At 35.8% G+C, this 15,853-nt stretch overlaps 1 protein-coding gene across 1 annotated transcript in view; it reads left to right on the top strand.

The window, feature by feature from the left end:
• The first annotated feature begins 370 nt into the window (after positions 1-370).
• SLC6A14 (solute carrier family 6 member 14) overlaps positions 371-15,853 on the top strand; it is a 31,450-nt gene continuing 15,967 nt past the window's right edge. The window contains exons 1-7 of the mRNA XM_084870285.1: positions 371-518; positions 1,806-1,971; positions 6,708-6,839; positions 8,212-8,373; positions 9,255-9,393; positions 10,714-10,846; positions 13,422-13,562. Of these exons, the coding sequence (XP_084726411.1) occupies positions 471-518; positions 1,806-1,971; positions 6,708-6,839; positions 8,212-8,373; positions 9,255-9,393; positions 10,714-10,846; positions 13,422-13,562 (921 nt within the window). The 5' untranslated portion in view covers positions 371-470. The remainder of the gene's footprint in view (positions 519-1,805; positions 1,972-6,707; positions 6,840-8,211; positions 8,374-9,254; positions 9,394-10,713; positions 10,847-13,421; positions 13,563-15,853) is intronic.

Raw genomic sequence — 15,853 nt, 5'->3', positions numbered from 1 at the left:
TGGTCTATTCATAAAAATATTGGGGAACAGAATGGGCCCCAAAGACTGGAGGAGATCAGCACTTGGTCCCAGGACAGAGACTAGAGTAAACCAGGAGGCAAGGGGGAAGCTGGAAACCTGGGAAAGCAGGCGAGATTGCGAAGGCACCTGCTGGGCTCTGAGTCAAAAGCTGTCAGTCCTCTCTCAGTCTGCTCTGCTCTCTCACAGCCCAGCCCTTTTCCTGGGGCTGGGCAGGGAATTGCTACATGCCAGCTTACCTGGGGGAAAACCCACGTTGGTCCCTTCCAGTAACTGACACGACAGATTGCTCCGGACGGGGGAGGAGAGAGCTTCCCTTCATAAATGGTTCCACCCCTGTACAAGGTAGCTCACTCTGACAGGTAACAACGGGGGAGTGTGCACCTGCCACCAGTCCAGCTCAGCAGGACTGTGAGACGAGACGGAGCTCAAGCAGAGGGAGTGAGTGAACAATGGACAACTTGAAGTGCCCCAGTTTCTTCAAGTGCAGAGGGAAAGAGGTAGGAGTCTGGGAGCTGCAGAGTTGTGGAGGGCCTGGGAAAGAAAATTTTAAGGGGAGGCAAGTCTCAATTTTTGCTGTTCTGTGCTTATTACTTCCCACATTTTTGTTCAACTGCCGTCCAGCGTGCCTGAGATGTCTTCAGAGAGTAGAGGGAAAATAAAACAGATCTTACTCCAGTAGATAGAAGACAGGGGCACCTCATCCTGTGCCTTGAATGTGTCCAGAACACCCTGTTTTCTGTTTCTCTCCAGACTGTGTCCATATGCTGGAGAAAAATGAGAAAACACACTGTTCTTATCTGAGTTGAGGAACCCTCCATAGCCCAGAGCAGCTAACAGGTTGGGAGATAACTCCTCTCCTGTGAAGTGGAGAGAGAGCTGCTCCACCTGGTGGGATAGGAGAAATTATCTCTGAATATTATCCTGTGGCTTTCAGAAAAGTGCTGATTTTACTCTCCAAGACAGGGGTTAAGTTAAACTTCCCCTAGCCCTGTGGTCGGCAAACTGTGGTTTGGTGGCTCTTTGGCCCCTTAAGTGTGGCTCTTCCACAAAATACCATGGCCTGGGCGAGTCTATTTTGAAGAAGCGGTGTTAGAATAACTTTAAGTTTAAAAAATTAGGCTCTCAAAAGAAATTTCAATTGTTGTACTGTTAATATTTGGCTCTGTTGACTAATGAGTTTGCCGACCACTGCCCTAGCCAAACATCCAAAACTATCGGCCTATGGGAAAAGGTGTTTCTCTCTCTCTCTCTCTCTCTCTCTCTCTCTCTCTCTCTCTCTCTCTCTCTCTCTCTCTCCTCTCTATCTTTTTCTTTTTTTAGTGGAAGCTATAGCTTATCTTTCTCAAAAATCTTCTACAATCTCAAGAATGTTGATTTTACCTAGCTCATCTTTAAGACTTTTCCATTTGCAAACTTATTTGTCCACCTTTATTTACCCTTCATACTGGGTGCCATATGTAACCTTTCCACCAAAATTTGGATGATCTCACCTGAAGCAGTAGTACAAATATCTGCCTACAGAGCTTTTTTCACTTCAAGAGGTAAATGTAAAGTAAAAGCAGTAATTAGCAGAAATTTCTCTAATCTTGGATAGCATTCCCCTTAGCTCAGACTCTACAGTTTTCAGTCTCTTTCTCTTCTCTCTCTCTCTCTCTCTCTCTCTCTCTCTCTCTCTCTCTCTCTCTCTCTCTCTCTCTCTCCCTCTCTCTCTTTCTCTCCTCGATTATACTTCTGTGGAATTTTTAATAGTATAAAGACAAACTGTTGATATTTTCCCTTGCCAGAAAGTGACAGCATCATCTGAGAATTTCCATATTGATGAAAATGATGAGAATCAGGAACGTGGCAACTGGTCCAAAAAATCAGATTATCTTCTATCCATGGTTGGATATGCAGTTGGATTGGGAAATGTGTGGAGATTCCCATATTTGACCTACAACAATGGCGGAGGTATTTCCCCTTGCCCCACTTCATTCGCATCCACCTTTAAGTTGGGGTGCTGTAAGGCCCCTAAGGATATTTTAAAAACTGAGGAAAGGTATATAATGTGTTGGGTTAGTGGAAGAATAGGAAATAATCATACTGCATTTATTACTAGACTATAAATTGCTGGCTTATTAGAAAGGTAGCTACACAAAATCCTCACATATAAACATGATAAAAGTTGTATATTTACAAATTCTGTGTTTTGGATTTGAGATTTTGTGTAATCTCCAACTATGAATTACTATTCTTAATTTATAAATTCCTGTGATAATCTGTTCAGACATTAGTATTAGCAAAATACAGTGATTTCTAGTTCTAATAAGAAGTTTAAGGAAATTGTGTGCATTCTGGGAAATTAGATGTGGGAGCAGTTGATTAAAAAATAATTAAAGATTTAGTATTTTAAGCTACAATATTCAGTTACAGGTATCCCTAATTGAATTGATTATATAGAAGATCCCTTTAAATTGGAATAGAATTCAGTTCAAGAATAGGTATTTAATTTCTGCAAAATAATACTGTTTATACCTCAGAAATCATTAAGAGGACTCAATTAGAACAAGAGAGAAATATTTCTCAGATAACACACAAAGGGATACAAAATGAGTTGCATAATTCTCTAATAATGTTGAAATAACTTGTCACTTATGACATATTTTATTCACTAGTAATTACAGGTTCTTTTAGAAGTATAGAGGTGACATGCCCTTATATTTCATAACTGAATACCAGTGAAACTGTGCCACTGTAATTATTTTTCTTGGTACAATAGGATATCATGTGGTGCTATTTCAATTTTATATTCTTTGTTAATTGGTTATATTAAAAGATTCACACTGACCTTCAGAGACTTAAGAAAGTTCTGTATATTAAAAACTTTAAGTGTGGTGTGCAAAAAATTCCCCTAGATAGAGCCTATGTCATTTAGTCATGGGTTTTGTATGTTTGAGATGGAAAATGGGTCAGAAATCACAATCTTTTTGGTGTCTGTGTCCTAAGGCCCAGTGTAGTGAAGAGAAACATTCAAGCTCCTTTCTAGCCTCTTGTATTCAGTTTTAGAATATGAATTTCCCTGTGATTTGACATCATATATGGACCAAGTAGTTGCAATTAATTTTTAGGAACTATATGAAAGTAGGTTTAATAGAGTATTTTTAAATGTAGCCAAAATAAAATAGTATCATTTAATGTATACCATTATCTCATCATTTCCTCTAAGAATTAATACATTATATGGGCTCTCAGTTTTTAAAGATCACATCATTGGGATAATAGATGATCTAGACTCTCTGAATTGCTCTGTTCTCTTTTTGCCAAAGGGTAGAAGATGAACATAAAATTCAAATTTGTCAAATGTTAATAAAGCCAATTTAAAAAATATGGTCAGTTGAATTAAAAATATGCTAAAATCTGGAATCATTTTTATCTATAAATTGTTTTGAATAGTTTATGAAAGAGAAGTATTATACTACCTTAGGGTCTAGGCCAGCAGTGTCACCAATGTGTCATTAATGTACTGTATTAATTTACCTATATGGATATTAATAATGAAAAATATAATGGGTGAAAAGCCATATATAACACTGAGGAAAATAATCCCTTTTCTCCTTCTAAAAAAACTATTTACACTGAGCTAGTAAGGCTTTGATTACTGCTGTGTTTAAACAGGGACACTTTTGTTTTACGTTTTCTTCATAAATATCATTGGCAGGATTTAAACTAATAGTCATAATAATGCCGGTATGTTTATTGCAACATATGTAAAAACATATTTGTCCATATGTTCTAGTGACTAGTGACTTATAAATAACAAGTAGTTTATTGTCTCATTATTTTTAGTAAAATATATTTTGAAGGTTGCAAAAATGTAATTCCCAGATATGATGTTACAGTATCATAATATAATATATGAGAAAAAAATGTAACATGGTAAATAAAATGTACATGATCCAAAAGCCTATTTTTATCCACCGATTCTCACATTTTCTTATTAAATTTTATTCAGATTTCTAGAATACTTGATCAATGAGTTTAGTGTTATGTCCCTGTTCTACCCACAATGTGGTAAAACTTCTAATGAACAATATTATGTCCCAAAAGTAGGCAGAAACAAAGTAAAATAATAAAAGGTGTTTAAAAAAATCAAAAGGGGCCTGGATAATCTAAATGTAAGATAATTAGTCCTCATAAAATTGAAAGTTAACTCTAAATGCATCTCAAAAGTTCAGGCTCTTCTAACAAAACAATGAATTTATTAAATTGAATGAATTATAACTGAAGAATAATGACCTCAACTTCAATGACTTCTACTCTGAATCACATTTAATATTTGCACCCTATGTCTTAAAAATAGATAATTTATTTTTAAAGGAGAAAGTATGGAAACTAACTTGGAACATATGCTATGTGCCTGCCATTTTGCCAAGTGTTTTCTTATAGTCTCTGTAATTAAACCCTTACCATATACTGATGAGTTGTTAGGTAAATTGCCTTAGGCCAGTGGTTGGCAAACTGTGGCTCTCGAGCCACATGTAGCTCTTTGGCCCCTTGAATTTTTTTTTCTATTAATACAAAGTGACTTTATTAATCACTTCAAAATGACTATAATTGTAATGTAGAAATACATATAGGATTTTGAACAATAAAATATCAATATTAAATGTTATTTATGTTATATTTGCAAAATATGCGTGCAAGTAGATGATTGAGAGGTGGCATGTAAGTATTAAAATAGGAGAAAGAGTTAAGAATATTAGTTTTTTTCCAAAATGTGTCTTTAAAGTAATTCTATTTGTTTTTTTTTTTAAATAAACTTTTATTGTTCATATTATTACAAAAGTTCCACATTTTTCCCCCTCCACCAGGTTCCTACCCCACCCTCTGCCCTTTCCCCACCCCCCATTGTCCTCATCCTTAGGTGCACAGTTTATGTTCAGTCTCTTCCCGCACCCCCCACACCGCTTTTCCCTGAGAATCATCAGTCCACCTCCCTTCCATACCTCTGATTCTATTATATTCAACAGTTAATATTGTTCATCAGGTTTTTTAATTCCCTTGTTTTTTTTTTTTGTTTTGTTTGTTTGTTTGGATTTTTTTTGGTTGTTATTATTTTTTAAATTGGCTTCCAAAGGGGAGTTTAAGGTCAAAGGACTTTCGGGTGTGCCCAGATCCTATTCATCAAAATCTGGGTAAGCTCCTTATTTTTTGGTACAAGATATAGCATATGGAGACGCGGGTGAGTCAAGGTCCTATTTGTTCCTCATTCCAAGCACATGGATTAAGAAATCAGTACTGATAAGAGGATTCTGCCAGTGCCCTCAAGCTCAGCTGACAAGAATTAAAAGAATCTTCATGTGCCTTCTCAGGAGGCTCTCTACATCTCACCCTTTTTTACTAATTAAAATAAAATTTAAACATCAATAGTAGGGCTCTAAAATTAAAAACAATTGCAAACAATGCCAATGCAAAAACTAAACCACATATATATTATTTTCAAAACTTGAATGTCAAGAGCAAAACTCTGGCTATTAAATAATAACAACAATGCCAATGCAAAACAACAAAATGAGAAATCAGAATTATGGACATATTAATATTTTTAGCTACGAAATGAGTCTGTTTTGTTGCTGGTGTAGATTTACTCAGAGGCCTTGGACTTGCTGCACAAGACTTTGCAGAAGACTGGAAGCTAACAGATGCTAGCATGAGCAGGAACATGATTAAAGAAGTAGCTCCCACTTCAGTCTTTAATTTCTTCAGATGACTCGATGTTGGCACCTCAGTCCCTTGCGTAGCCTTCAGTTTTCTTCTCCCACTTTGCTGTTGTCCTTTGGTTGTCCTTTGGGTGTGTCCTTTGGGACACAGGAGCCTCTCTGAGTCCATTGTGATGACGGACATAACACTCTGGTACCAGAATTGGCTGCATTGATCCTTCTTTCCTTTCATTTTGAACCCAGGGTTCGACCCCACAACACTCCGGGCCTGGCTGCTCTGGGCCTGGATGCTGCTGCTCCGGGCCTGGCCCCTTGAATTTTTAGCAAAGGCCAGCTTACTAGTACTCTAATTAAGTTAATAACAATGTACCTACCTAAATAGTTTAAGTTTAGAAAATTTGGCTCTCAAAAGAAATTTCAATCATTGTACTGTTGATAATTGGCTCTGTTGACTAAGGAGTTTGCTGACCAAATGCCCCAGGCCAAATAACTAGTGGAACCAGGATATACACCTGGTTCGGTCTGGCTCTAAACCATATGATCATTCAGCACCTCAGATTGCTTCTTATGTGCTATTGTTTTTAATAAATACAACTACTTCATTACATTATACAGCCAGTCCTCAAATAATGTCGTTTCACTCACTCAATGTAGGCTTGTTATAACATTGATGAGTTGCTCTAGGAATTTACCTCCTGGTTCTACTAATTCATTTTATTAAAATTGGTTTTTTAAATGTCATTTCACTTAAGTCAGAACCTATCGAGGATGTTAAGTGAGAACTTACTATACTAGCATCCTCATTCATAGATGAGGAATGCAAGGTTTAGAGAATCAAGGATTTTTCACCCAGAATGTAGTACATTCGGGGCCTAAGCCCAGAAATCTGACTCCACTATATCATATTGCTTCCAAAATGTTATGCTAGTTATTAAGTGCCATCAAAATTTTGGGATATAATAGTGGTTTCTCTTTTGCATTTTCTAGGTGCCTTCTTGATACCTTATGCAATTATGCTAGCATTGGCTGGTTTACCATTGTTCTTCCTAGAGTGTTCACTGGGACAATTTGCTAGCTTAGGTCCAGTTTCAGTTTGGAATATTCTTCCATTGTTTCAAGGTTGGTATTAAAATGTGTTTCCTATTATACTTGTTGGTCTATTCATGCATATTGCTGTCCTCACTATGAGAAGTAAAACTGTTTAAAATTTGAACAGTTAAAGACAAAGACCCATACATTTTTTTCCTGCATATTTGCCACTGTAGAATTTAAAAATCAAATGTTAATTTTTATTTCTGTTTGTTTCAGGCTGCACATATGAATGGTAAGGAAGGATTAGAGAGGGTTGCAAGGGTGTCATTCTTTTCGTAATTTTAACATTTTTAATTCTCTTGGCACATGGTCCTACTGTGCATTCATTTTGTGGCTCTGGCATTTTTCTACTTTAGGTGGTTCTTTGCTTTCTTGCTTTTGCATATCTTTTACAATGCCTCACTCAGAAAAGGTGAAAGACAGGTCACAATTTTTTTGTGTGTGCTTTTAATAGAATAAAACACTGGTAAAGTTTTTAAAAAATACTTTTTTCTTGTTTTCAGAGAGGAAGGGAGAGGGAGAGAGAGATAGAAACCTCAGTGAGAGAGAATCATTGATTGGCTGACTCCTGCATGCCCCCTACTGGGGGGGATCAAACTCTCAACCCAGGCATGTGCCCTTGGCTGGAATCAAACCTGGGACCCTTCTGTCCACAAGCTGACATTTTATCCACTGAGCCAAACCAGCTAGGGCTGGTGAAGGTTTATTTTTTTTAATGCCTTGATTGTTATTTTGATATGTGCTAGCAGCTGAAAACTATTTATAAAAGCCTCAATGCTACATCAAAAATAAATTTATAGTTATGTGAACAGTATATATTGCTGGAATAATAATAATAAAAAAAACAACTCCAGAAGTTTAAATTCAGATTGTTCCTGAGTCATTGAATTTTCTTTACATGTACTGTAGAAATTAACTCATAGGCTTTATCTTTTACTTGTCAAAATGTTGGTTTATGGATGAAGATGTAAGTATTGGCCAGTGAGTCAATAGAATTTGAGCTTCGAATAGTTCTTCTTTTCTTTCTTTTTTATTTTTAAGAATAGTACCCTCTCTTACTAGACTTTACAGACTTCATAAAAATAGTGGACATAGATTTTTTCCTTCTGTGAATTTAATGGATTAGTACAGTCTTCTGCCCTTGATCTTAGAACGTTTTTCTAACCAAATAAAAAACTGTCTCAGAAAGCCAATCATCAAAATAATTTGATATTTGAGAAGAAAACTATTCAGAAAATAGCACTGCCTCCCTACCCACCAAAAAAGAAAAAGTTATTTGAGATAGTCTTCTCATTTTGAAATAGATTTTGTGGAAATTGAGATGCAGTTTTTTATGAACTAGCAAAAGAAACTTCATTTGTTGTTGTTTTTATTTTATTTTAATTGTTCTCTTTTTCAGGTGTGGGAATTACAATGGTCCTGATATCCATTTTTGTGACCATCTATTACAATGTCATAATTGCCTATAGTCTTTACTACATGTTTGCTTCTTTTCAAAGTGAATTACCATGGAAAAATTGTTCTTATTGGGCAGATCAATACTGTAGCAGATCACCTATCGGTAAAATTCATTTGTTCATTTAAAAAAAATATTGTTAACTCTGCTTTATTCTTTTATATTTTCTAAGAAGCTTAAAGGGTTAAATTACTTTCTAACCAATTTAGGAGAAGTTTTAAGTGAGCCATAGGTTACTGATTAAAAACGGAATAAAAATGTATAACCTTTAAATTGTATATATGTATATTAATATTACATAATACATTATATGTATAACTGTGCATAAAATTATTTACCTGAATGCAATGTTAATATCTGAGGATAGTCAGTAAGTCTAGATGGCTACTAGAAGAGTTCTTTCAGGCCTTAGCCATGGGCAGGAGAGAAAAAAGGTAATGGGAAAGTGATGAAGAGAGAAAAGCACTATCCATGGTCATTGTAGTATGTTTCAAGAGACAGTCAGTATTGCCCATGTCATATTGCTAATCTTTGGAATAAAGTAGCATTAATATTGTAGACTATTACCACTGAGATTGCCTTTGTATATCAGAGGATAAAATGGTAAAGACAATACTAGTACTTCTTAAGAACTTAAAGGTGTACTTTTCTATATAGGTTAAATAAATCCACAGACTAAAAGTCCCTTAGAGCACTAAATCCAAACTGAAATTATTGTTAACTTTATAGCTTTTATGACTATAAAGATAATCTTAGTTTAAAAGGGCAAATATTTTCATACTTACTCCTAGCTTAGTAGTAGAGAAGATTTAAGATGCAGAATGTGCATGTCTTATTCCATTTGGATGATTTTTAAACTATGTTCACCAAGTAACAACTTAGACTGTATTTAAATATTTTACCTTAAAACTTGTTTTCTAGGAAAACACTATTTTAAAACTAAGTACGTGTTTCTGTGTACATTCTATTTTTTTAATAATTTTTAGTAACTCACTGCAATGTGAGTACACAACTAGGAACATTCATCCATGTGAATAAAAGCTGGGTAGACTTCAACAATTTTACCTGCATTAACGGAACTGAAGTTTATCAGCCAGGGCAGCTTCCCAGTGAACAATATTGGAAGTAAGTACCGTAGATGATCCACTTCTTACACATATGTTACTAAAATTTTTTATAAATAACAATGAAATATTAATCAGCTCTTTTCTTAACTCATGTAAGTAGAAAAAAAGGGAAGCAGAACAAATTTTACTCCATTTGATTCATATATTTACCTATCCAGTGTGAGCAGTAGTAACCAGCAAATTTAGCTCATAGTTTACAAATTATCGTTTATAAATTACGTAAATGGGCAACATATTGTCAGTAATGATTTATTTAGCACTATTAACTATAAATTAGGGTGTTGTTTTGAAGAAAAATTATTCATATTTTAGACTATAATTAGCAAGTTTTTTTTATTTTTTTAAATTTAATAAATCTTTATTGTTTGGATTATTACAATTGTTTCTACCCCCACCCCATAGTTCCTTTCCACCCAGTCCCCACCCTACCCTCTGCCCTTTCTCCCCCCCTCTCCCCCCCCCCCCCGTCCTCATCCCTAGTAATTAGCAAGTTTTAATGATAAACAGTTGTGTGATAAGTAATTTGTGGATAAAATTTCTATTTTAGGCTGCAATTCTTTATTATCCATTTTGCTTATAATGGTCACTATATGATAGAAAAATATATTTTGAGTTATATTTACTTTTATTAATTTGAAATGTTCTCTTTTTATTTCCTTTACTGTACACCTACCCTTTACCCTGACCTAACTTTTTTGACTATTGCTGTTATGCATTTTTCCTCATCTATATGGTAATACTCTTTTGTGACCTTTTTAAAATTTGGATCTTAAAATGTTCCCAAAGACTAAGCTAAGAATTAAAATCCTAGATCCATGTATGTTCCTACTGGAAATCATAGAATTTGATAGATAGCCTTTTAAAAAATTATAAATAGTGGAACCATTTAGATTTGCTGATAAATATACAGTACAATGAATAAGATAACATTTAATGCAATTTTTAAATTATATATTTATTATTTTAACTTGAGACAAATATTATAATAAATAAAATGATACAATCTAATGTAAGGTTAATTTTTTTTTGCATAAAAGGAGTTTTGTAATATTAGGGCAAAATCATAGCTAAAGGAATCAGTAAATCTTTAATTCTGGGGTTTGGAACTTTGGATTGGTTGCACTTACTAATAAGCCTAAGTCAAAGCCTGGATTTTCGTTGAACTATTTTTGTCCCTGCAATGTCAATAAAAGGTTCACATGATATTGATGTGTTAATAAAATACTCATGAAGCTTCCCACTGGATAAAATATATAACAAAAGTTAATGTATAAAGACAAGTGATTCTGTGTTTATAAAAGGGCTCATGTGTTTTCAGCAAAGTGGCACTCCGACGCTCAAGTGGAATGGATGAGACTGGAGAAATTGTGTGGTATTTAGCACTTTGTCTTCTTCTGGCTTGGCTCATAGTTGGTGCAGCACTATTTAAAGGAATCAAGTCTTCTGGAAAGGTAATTTGGAAAATGTATTAGTAATGGAGCTGTTTTCCAATATCATCCTAGTTCATTGATGAGCATTATCAAATGCATGTCTTTTTTATAATGTGTGAAAAGCTTTCAAAGTAGGCAGCCTAGTTCTAAAAAATGCATAAGATCACTACTATTATTAAAAATAAAACAAACCAAGCACAAACTAATACTAGTGTTGTGTAGTTACTCAAAACTTGGACCCTTCTAGCTGATATAGTATTTTGAAAATTGCAAGTATATTTTTAAATTTTCTGTTCTATTATATAAATATTCATCTTGAGTATATAAGCATGTCATATATTGAAATGTTTAGTTTCAAAAGTCTAGATCCTTGTTCTATAGGGTAATTATGTCAGGATTCCCCTAATTAGAGGAAAAAAAAACAACTATGTAATTATTCTCTTATATTTGCTAAAATTGACTCAGAATTCTCTCTCTCTCAGCAAAGAATCCCTTTATGAAAAACATTATATTTTCCCCTTCATTGTTTTATTTTTTAAACTTTCAGAAAGCATCATGGCAATTTCAGAGAACAATGTGAAATTTCTCTGTGAGAAGTTGTATAGCATCCATAAAAATAGATGTTTATGTGTTTGTAATTACTACAATGAAATTTCCTTAAAAATGGAGGAGAGGAATAACTGGATACTATTTTTGCATTACTGGTACAATATCTAGCACATTCAGTTAATGTTAAATTGTGATGAGAAAATCTGTTAGATAACAAAAATATTGTGAATATCACGAAGTCAGTGGAAACTTTACAAACTAATATTCTAATTACACACTTTTGAAACCATTGGTTCCTTTTTTTATGTTAATATGGAAAGAATCCATTAAAGGGCATTTACCAATACATTCATTTTTATTAGTCTCTGGATGACTTTGGGCATATTATTAAATATAGAACATCCATGTTAATGAAAAGCCAGCCTCAAAGGCAACCTGCTTATCTGGAATCATGTGTTATCTAGGATACAAGCAGTGTGTGCTATCAAACTGTCTTAATGGTAGTTTTAAGGATAATAATGACAAAAGTGTCTTGTATTCAGTTTAATCAACTTCCAAAAATATATTTGTATTTATTTCAGAGAGGAAGGGAGCAGGAGAGAGAGATTGAAACATCAATGATGAGAGAGAATCATCCATCAATTGGCTGCTTCCTTCATGCCCGCTACTGGGGATCCAGCCTGAAATCCAGGCATGCACTCTGACAGGGAATTGAACCATGACCTTCTGGTTCATAGGTCCATGCTAAACTACTGAGCAACGCCATCTGGGTCATTTTAATCAGCTTTAATGGGATTTGAACATTGACTAGGAAAGATATTTTCCTTCTCTTTGTGGAATGAGTATATACTAAACATTGCAGGGTTTTAAATCATTTTCCTCCCCATTTCAGTACAAAAATTTACCAAGAGGTGCCATTCAGACATTTATAAGTATACTAGAGCCTGATGCATGAAATTTGTGCTCTGGGGGGTAGGTGTCCCTCAGCCCAGCCTGCACCTTCTCCAGTCTGGGACCCCTCAGGGGATGTCCAACTGATAGTTCAGGCCCAATGGTTGGGCCTAAACCATCAGTTGGACATCCCTCTCACAATCCAGGACTGCTGGCTCCCAACTGCTCGTCTGCCTGCCTTCCTGGTTGCCCCTAACTGCATCTGCTTGCCAGCCTGATCACCCTCTAACCACTCAACTGCCAGCTTGATTGATGCCTAACTGTTCCTCTGCTGGCCTAATTGCCCCCAACTGCCTTCCCCTGCAAGCCTGGCCCCCCAAACTTCCCTCCCCTGCAAGCCTGGTCACTCCCAACTGCCCTCCTCTCCTGCAGGCCTGGTCAACCCTAACTGCCCTCCTCTGCTGATCTGGTTGCCCCCAACTGCTCTCCCCTGATGGCCTGTTCGCCCCTAACTGCCCACCCCTGTCAGCCTGGTTGCCTCTAACTGCCCTCTCCTGCAGGCCTGATCTCCCCCCAACTGCCCTTCCTCCCCTGCAGGCCTTGTTACCCCCAACTGCCCTCCCCTGCCAGCCTGGTTGCTCCCAACTGCTCTCCCCTGCCAGCTCAGTCACCCTGAACTGCCCTCCTCTGCTGGCCTGATCACCCACAACTGCCCTTCCCTGACAGCCATCTTGTGGCAGCCATCTTGTGACCACATGGGGGTAGCCATCTTTGACCCCATGGGAGTGGCCAAATTGTGTGAGGGTGTGATAGTCAATTTGCATATTACATTTTTTATTATATAGGATGTTTAGGAAAGCACTCCATTTGGATTCCAACTTATCACTGCTGATATATTGTGTATTTCCAACAAGAACCTAGGAAATACTGTTTAATATATTAGAGTGTTTGAAAAATGGACCATTTGAGAATGGTGAGAACAGGAAAAGGAAATTATTCCAACTTTGCTATTGGTTTCATCAAACTTATTAATAATCTTATGAAATTTTTTATACTTATTTTGCTAAGCTTAACTTTCTAATGACTTTATTTCTATACAATTATATACTGTGATTTAAAAAAAAAGACATTAACTTTCTATTGTTTTTCTTGATAGGTGGTATATTTTACAGCTCTTTTCCCATATGTTGTCCTACTCATTCTGCTAATACGAGGTGCAACTCTGGAGGGTGCATCACAAGGCATTTCATATTATATTGGAGCACAGTCAAATTTTACAAAACTTATGGAAGCTGAGGTAAGACAATTTGAATTTAAAATTATCTGAGAAGGTAAACCTTAAAAGCAAATACCAAAAAATCTTTGATTACAGATAAGAGTATCATAATATAGTAGCTTGCAAAAGATATACAGTTAAATTTATTAGTGTTTTTGTCCAGTAGGATGTCTGACTTAGCTAATGCTCTTTTATTGGGAGTGAGATGATCATTTTATTTATTTTTATTTTTTAAATTTTTAAATAAATCTTTATTGTTAATATTATTACAAAAGTTTCTCATTTTTCCCCCTCCATTGCTCCTCTCCACCAGGTTCCCACCCTACCCATCGTCCTTTCCCCAACCCCCATTGTCCTCATCCATAGCTGCACAGTTTATGTTCAGTCTCTTCCCACACCCCCATTACTTTTTTCCCTGAGAATCATCAGTTCACTCCCCTTCCATACCTCTGATTCTATTATATTCACCAGTTAATATTGTTCATCAGACTTTTTAATTCCCTTGGTTTTTAGATTCACTTGTTGATAGTTACGTATTTGTTGTTCATAATTTTTATCTTTATCTTCTTCCTCTTCCTAAAGAACCTCTTCAGCAATTCATATAATTCTGGTTTGGCGGTGATGAACTCCTTTGGCTTTTTTTTATTAGTGAAGCTCTTTATCTGGCCTTTGATTCTGAGTGATAGCATTGCTGGGTAGAGTATTTTTGGCTGTAGGTTCTTGCTATTCATCACCTTGAATATTTCTTGCCATTTCCGTCTGGCCTGCAGGTTTCTGTTGAGAGCTTTTATCTCCTTCCAGCTAGGGAACGCCAGCCAGGCACTCAGCCACCCCCTCCTCTCCAGCTCAGTCCTCTCCCCACGCGTGCACCATGTCTCTGTACCTTAGGCTTTTACAGCTCCTCTGATTTTCCTTCTGGTTTTCTCTTTCCTTCTAGTTGTAGAATTTCCAGTCAGTCAACTTTCCTGTAGTTCTGGATAATGTCCATTTTGTATTTTATGAAATTGTTGTGTGAGGCTGCAGTTAGGCGTTTACCTATGCCACCATCTTGGTTTCTCTTTCCAAAAAATGAGATTATCATTTTAGCAATAGGATTCTAAAAGTCCATTTATTCATATAAATGATTCTATTTGACCACAAAGATTTGGAGGGTATTAATCTGACAAATATTATTTAAGAAATAATACACATTGTAAGACTATAGGTGTCATTGGTTGGTAGTGATATCTCTGATGGATCTGAGCAAAGTCAATAGAAAACCTTCTGGAAAAGATTCACCATTCTAAATACCATTAAGAACATTTGTCATTCATGAGGAAGTCAAAATATCAACATTAAAAATATATATCAACATTAGTAGGAATTGACACTAGTTATCACTGATTATTTTGAGGAGTTCAAGACTTCAGTGGAGGGAGTAACTGCAGATGTGGTAGAAATATCAAGAGAACTAGAATTAGAAATGAATCCTAAAGACTGACTGAATTGCTGTAATTCCTGGTAAACTTTAACAGATGAGGAGTTGCTTCTTATGAATAAACAAATAAAGATGTTTCTTGAGATGGAATCTACACCCGCTGAATATGAGGTGAAGGTTGTTGAAATGACAACACGATATATACAGTTGAATATTGCATTAACTTAGTTGATAAAGCAGCAGCAGGGTTTGGGAGGATTGGCTCCACTTTTGAAGGAAGTTCTACTGTGCATAAAATGCCATCAAACAGCATCGCATGCTACAGAGAAATTGTTCATGAGAGAAAGAGTCAATCCATGCTGCAAGCTTCATTGTCTTATTTCGAAAAATTGCCACAAACATCCCAACCTTCAGCAGCCACCACACCGAGTAGTCAGCAGCCATGAACATTGAAGAGAGACCCTCCACCTGCAAAACATTTTCTAATCACTAAAGGCTCAGATGATGGTTAGCATTTTTTAGCAATAAAGTATTTTTTAAGAACTCCCCCAAGTTCATTTTTTAAAATTATTATTAGCAATCTTCATTTTTTAGAACAGTTTTAATTTTTTCAAAAAAAATGGAGCAGATCATACAAAGCGTTCTCATAATCCTATTATGATTATCTTACAATAGTATGGTACATGTTTTATAAGTAACTCTTCAGTGATTTAGCATGGCTCTGAACATAAAGTCCAGAGTCCTTGTAATGGTCTATAAAGTTCTGTATAACCAGTGCCTGCCCACCTCGCCAATGTCTTCTTGCTCATTTTGCCAGAGAGGCCTCCTTTCTCTTCCTCACACATACCAAAATTGTTCCTGCCTCTAAACCTTTGTACATTTATTCTCTTTGCCT

This window comes from Pipistrellus hanaki, assembly GCF_964339955.1.
Source record: "Pipistrellus hanaki genome assembly, chromosome: X".
Taxonomy (NCBI): domain Eukaryota; kingdom Metazoa; phylum Chordata; class Mammalia; order Chiroptera; family Vespertilionidae; genus Pipistrellus; species Pipistrellus hanaki.
Note: the sequence above shows the minus strand (reverse complement) of the source record. Positions and strands in the feature narration are given on the sequence as shown.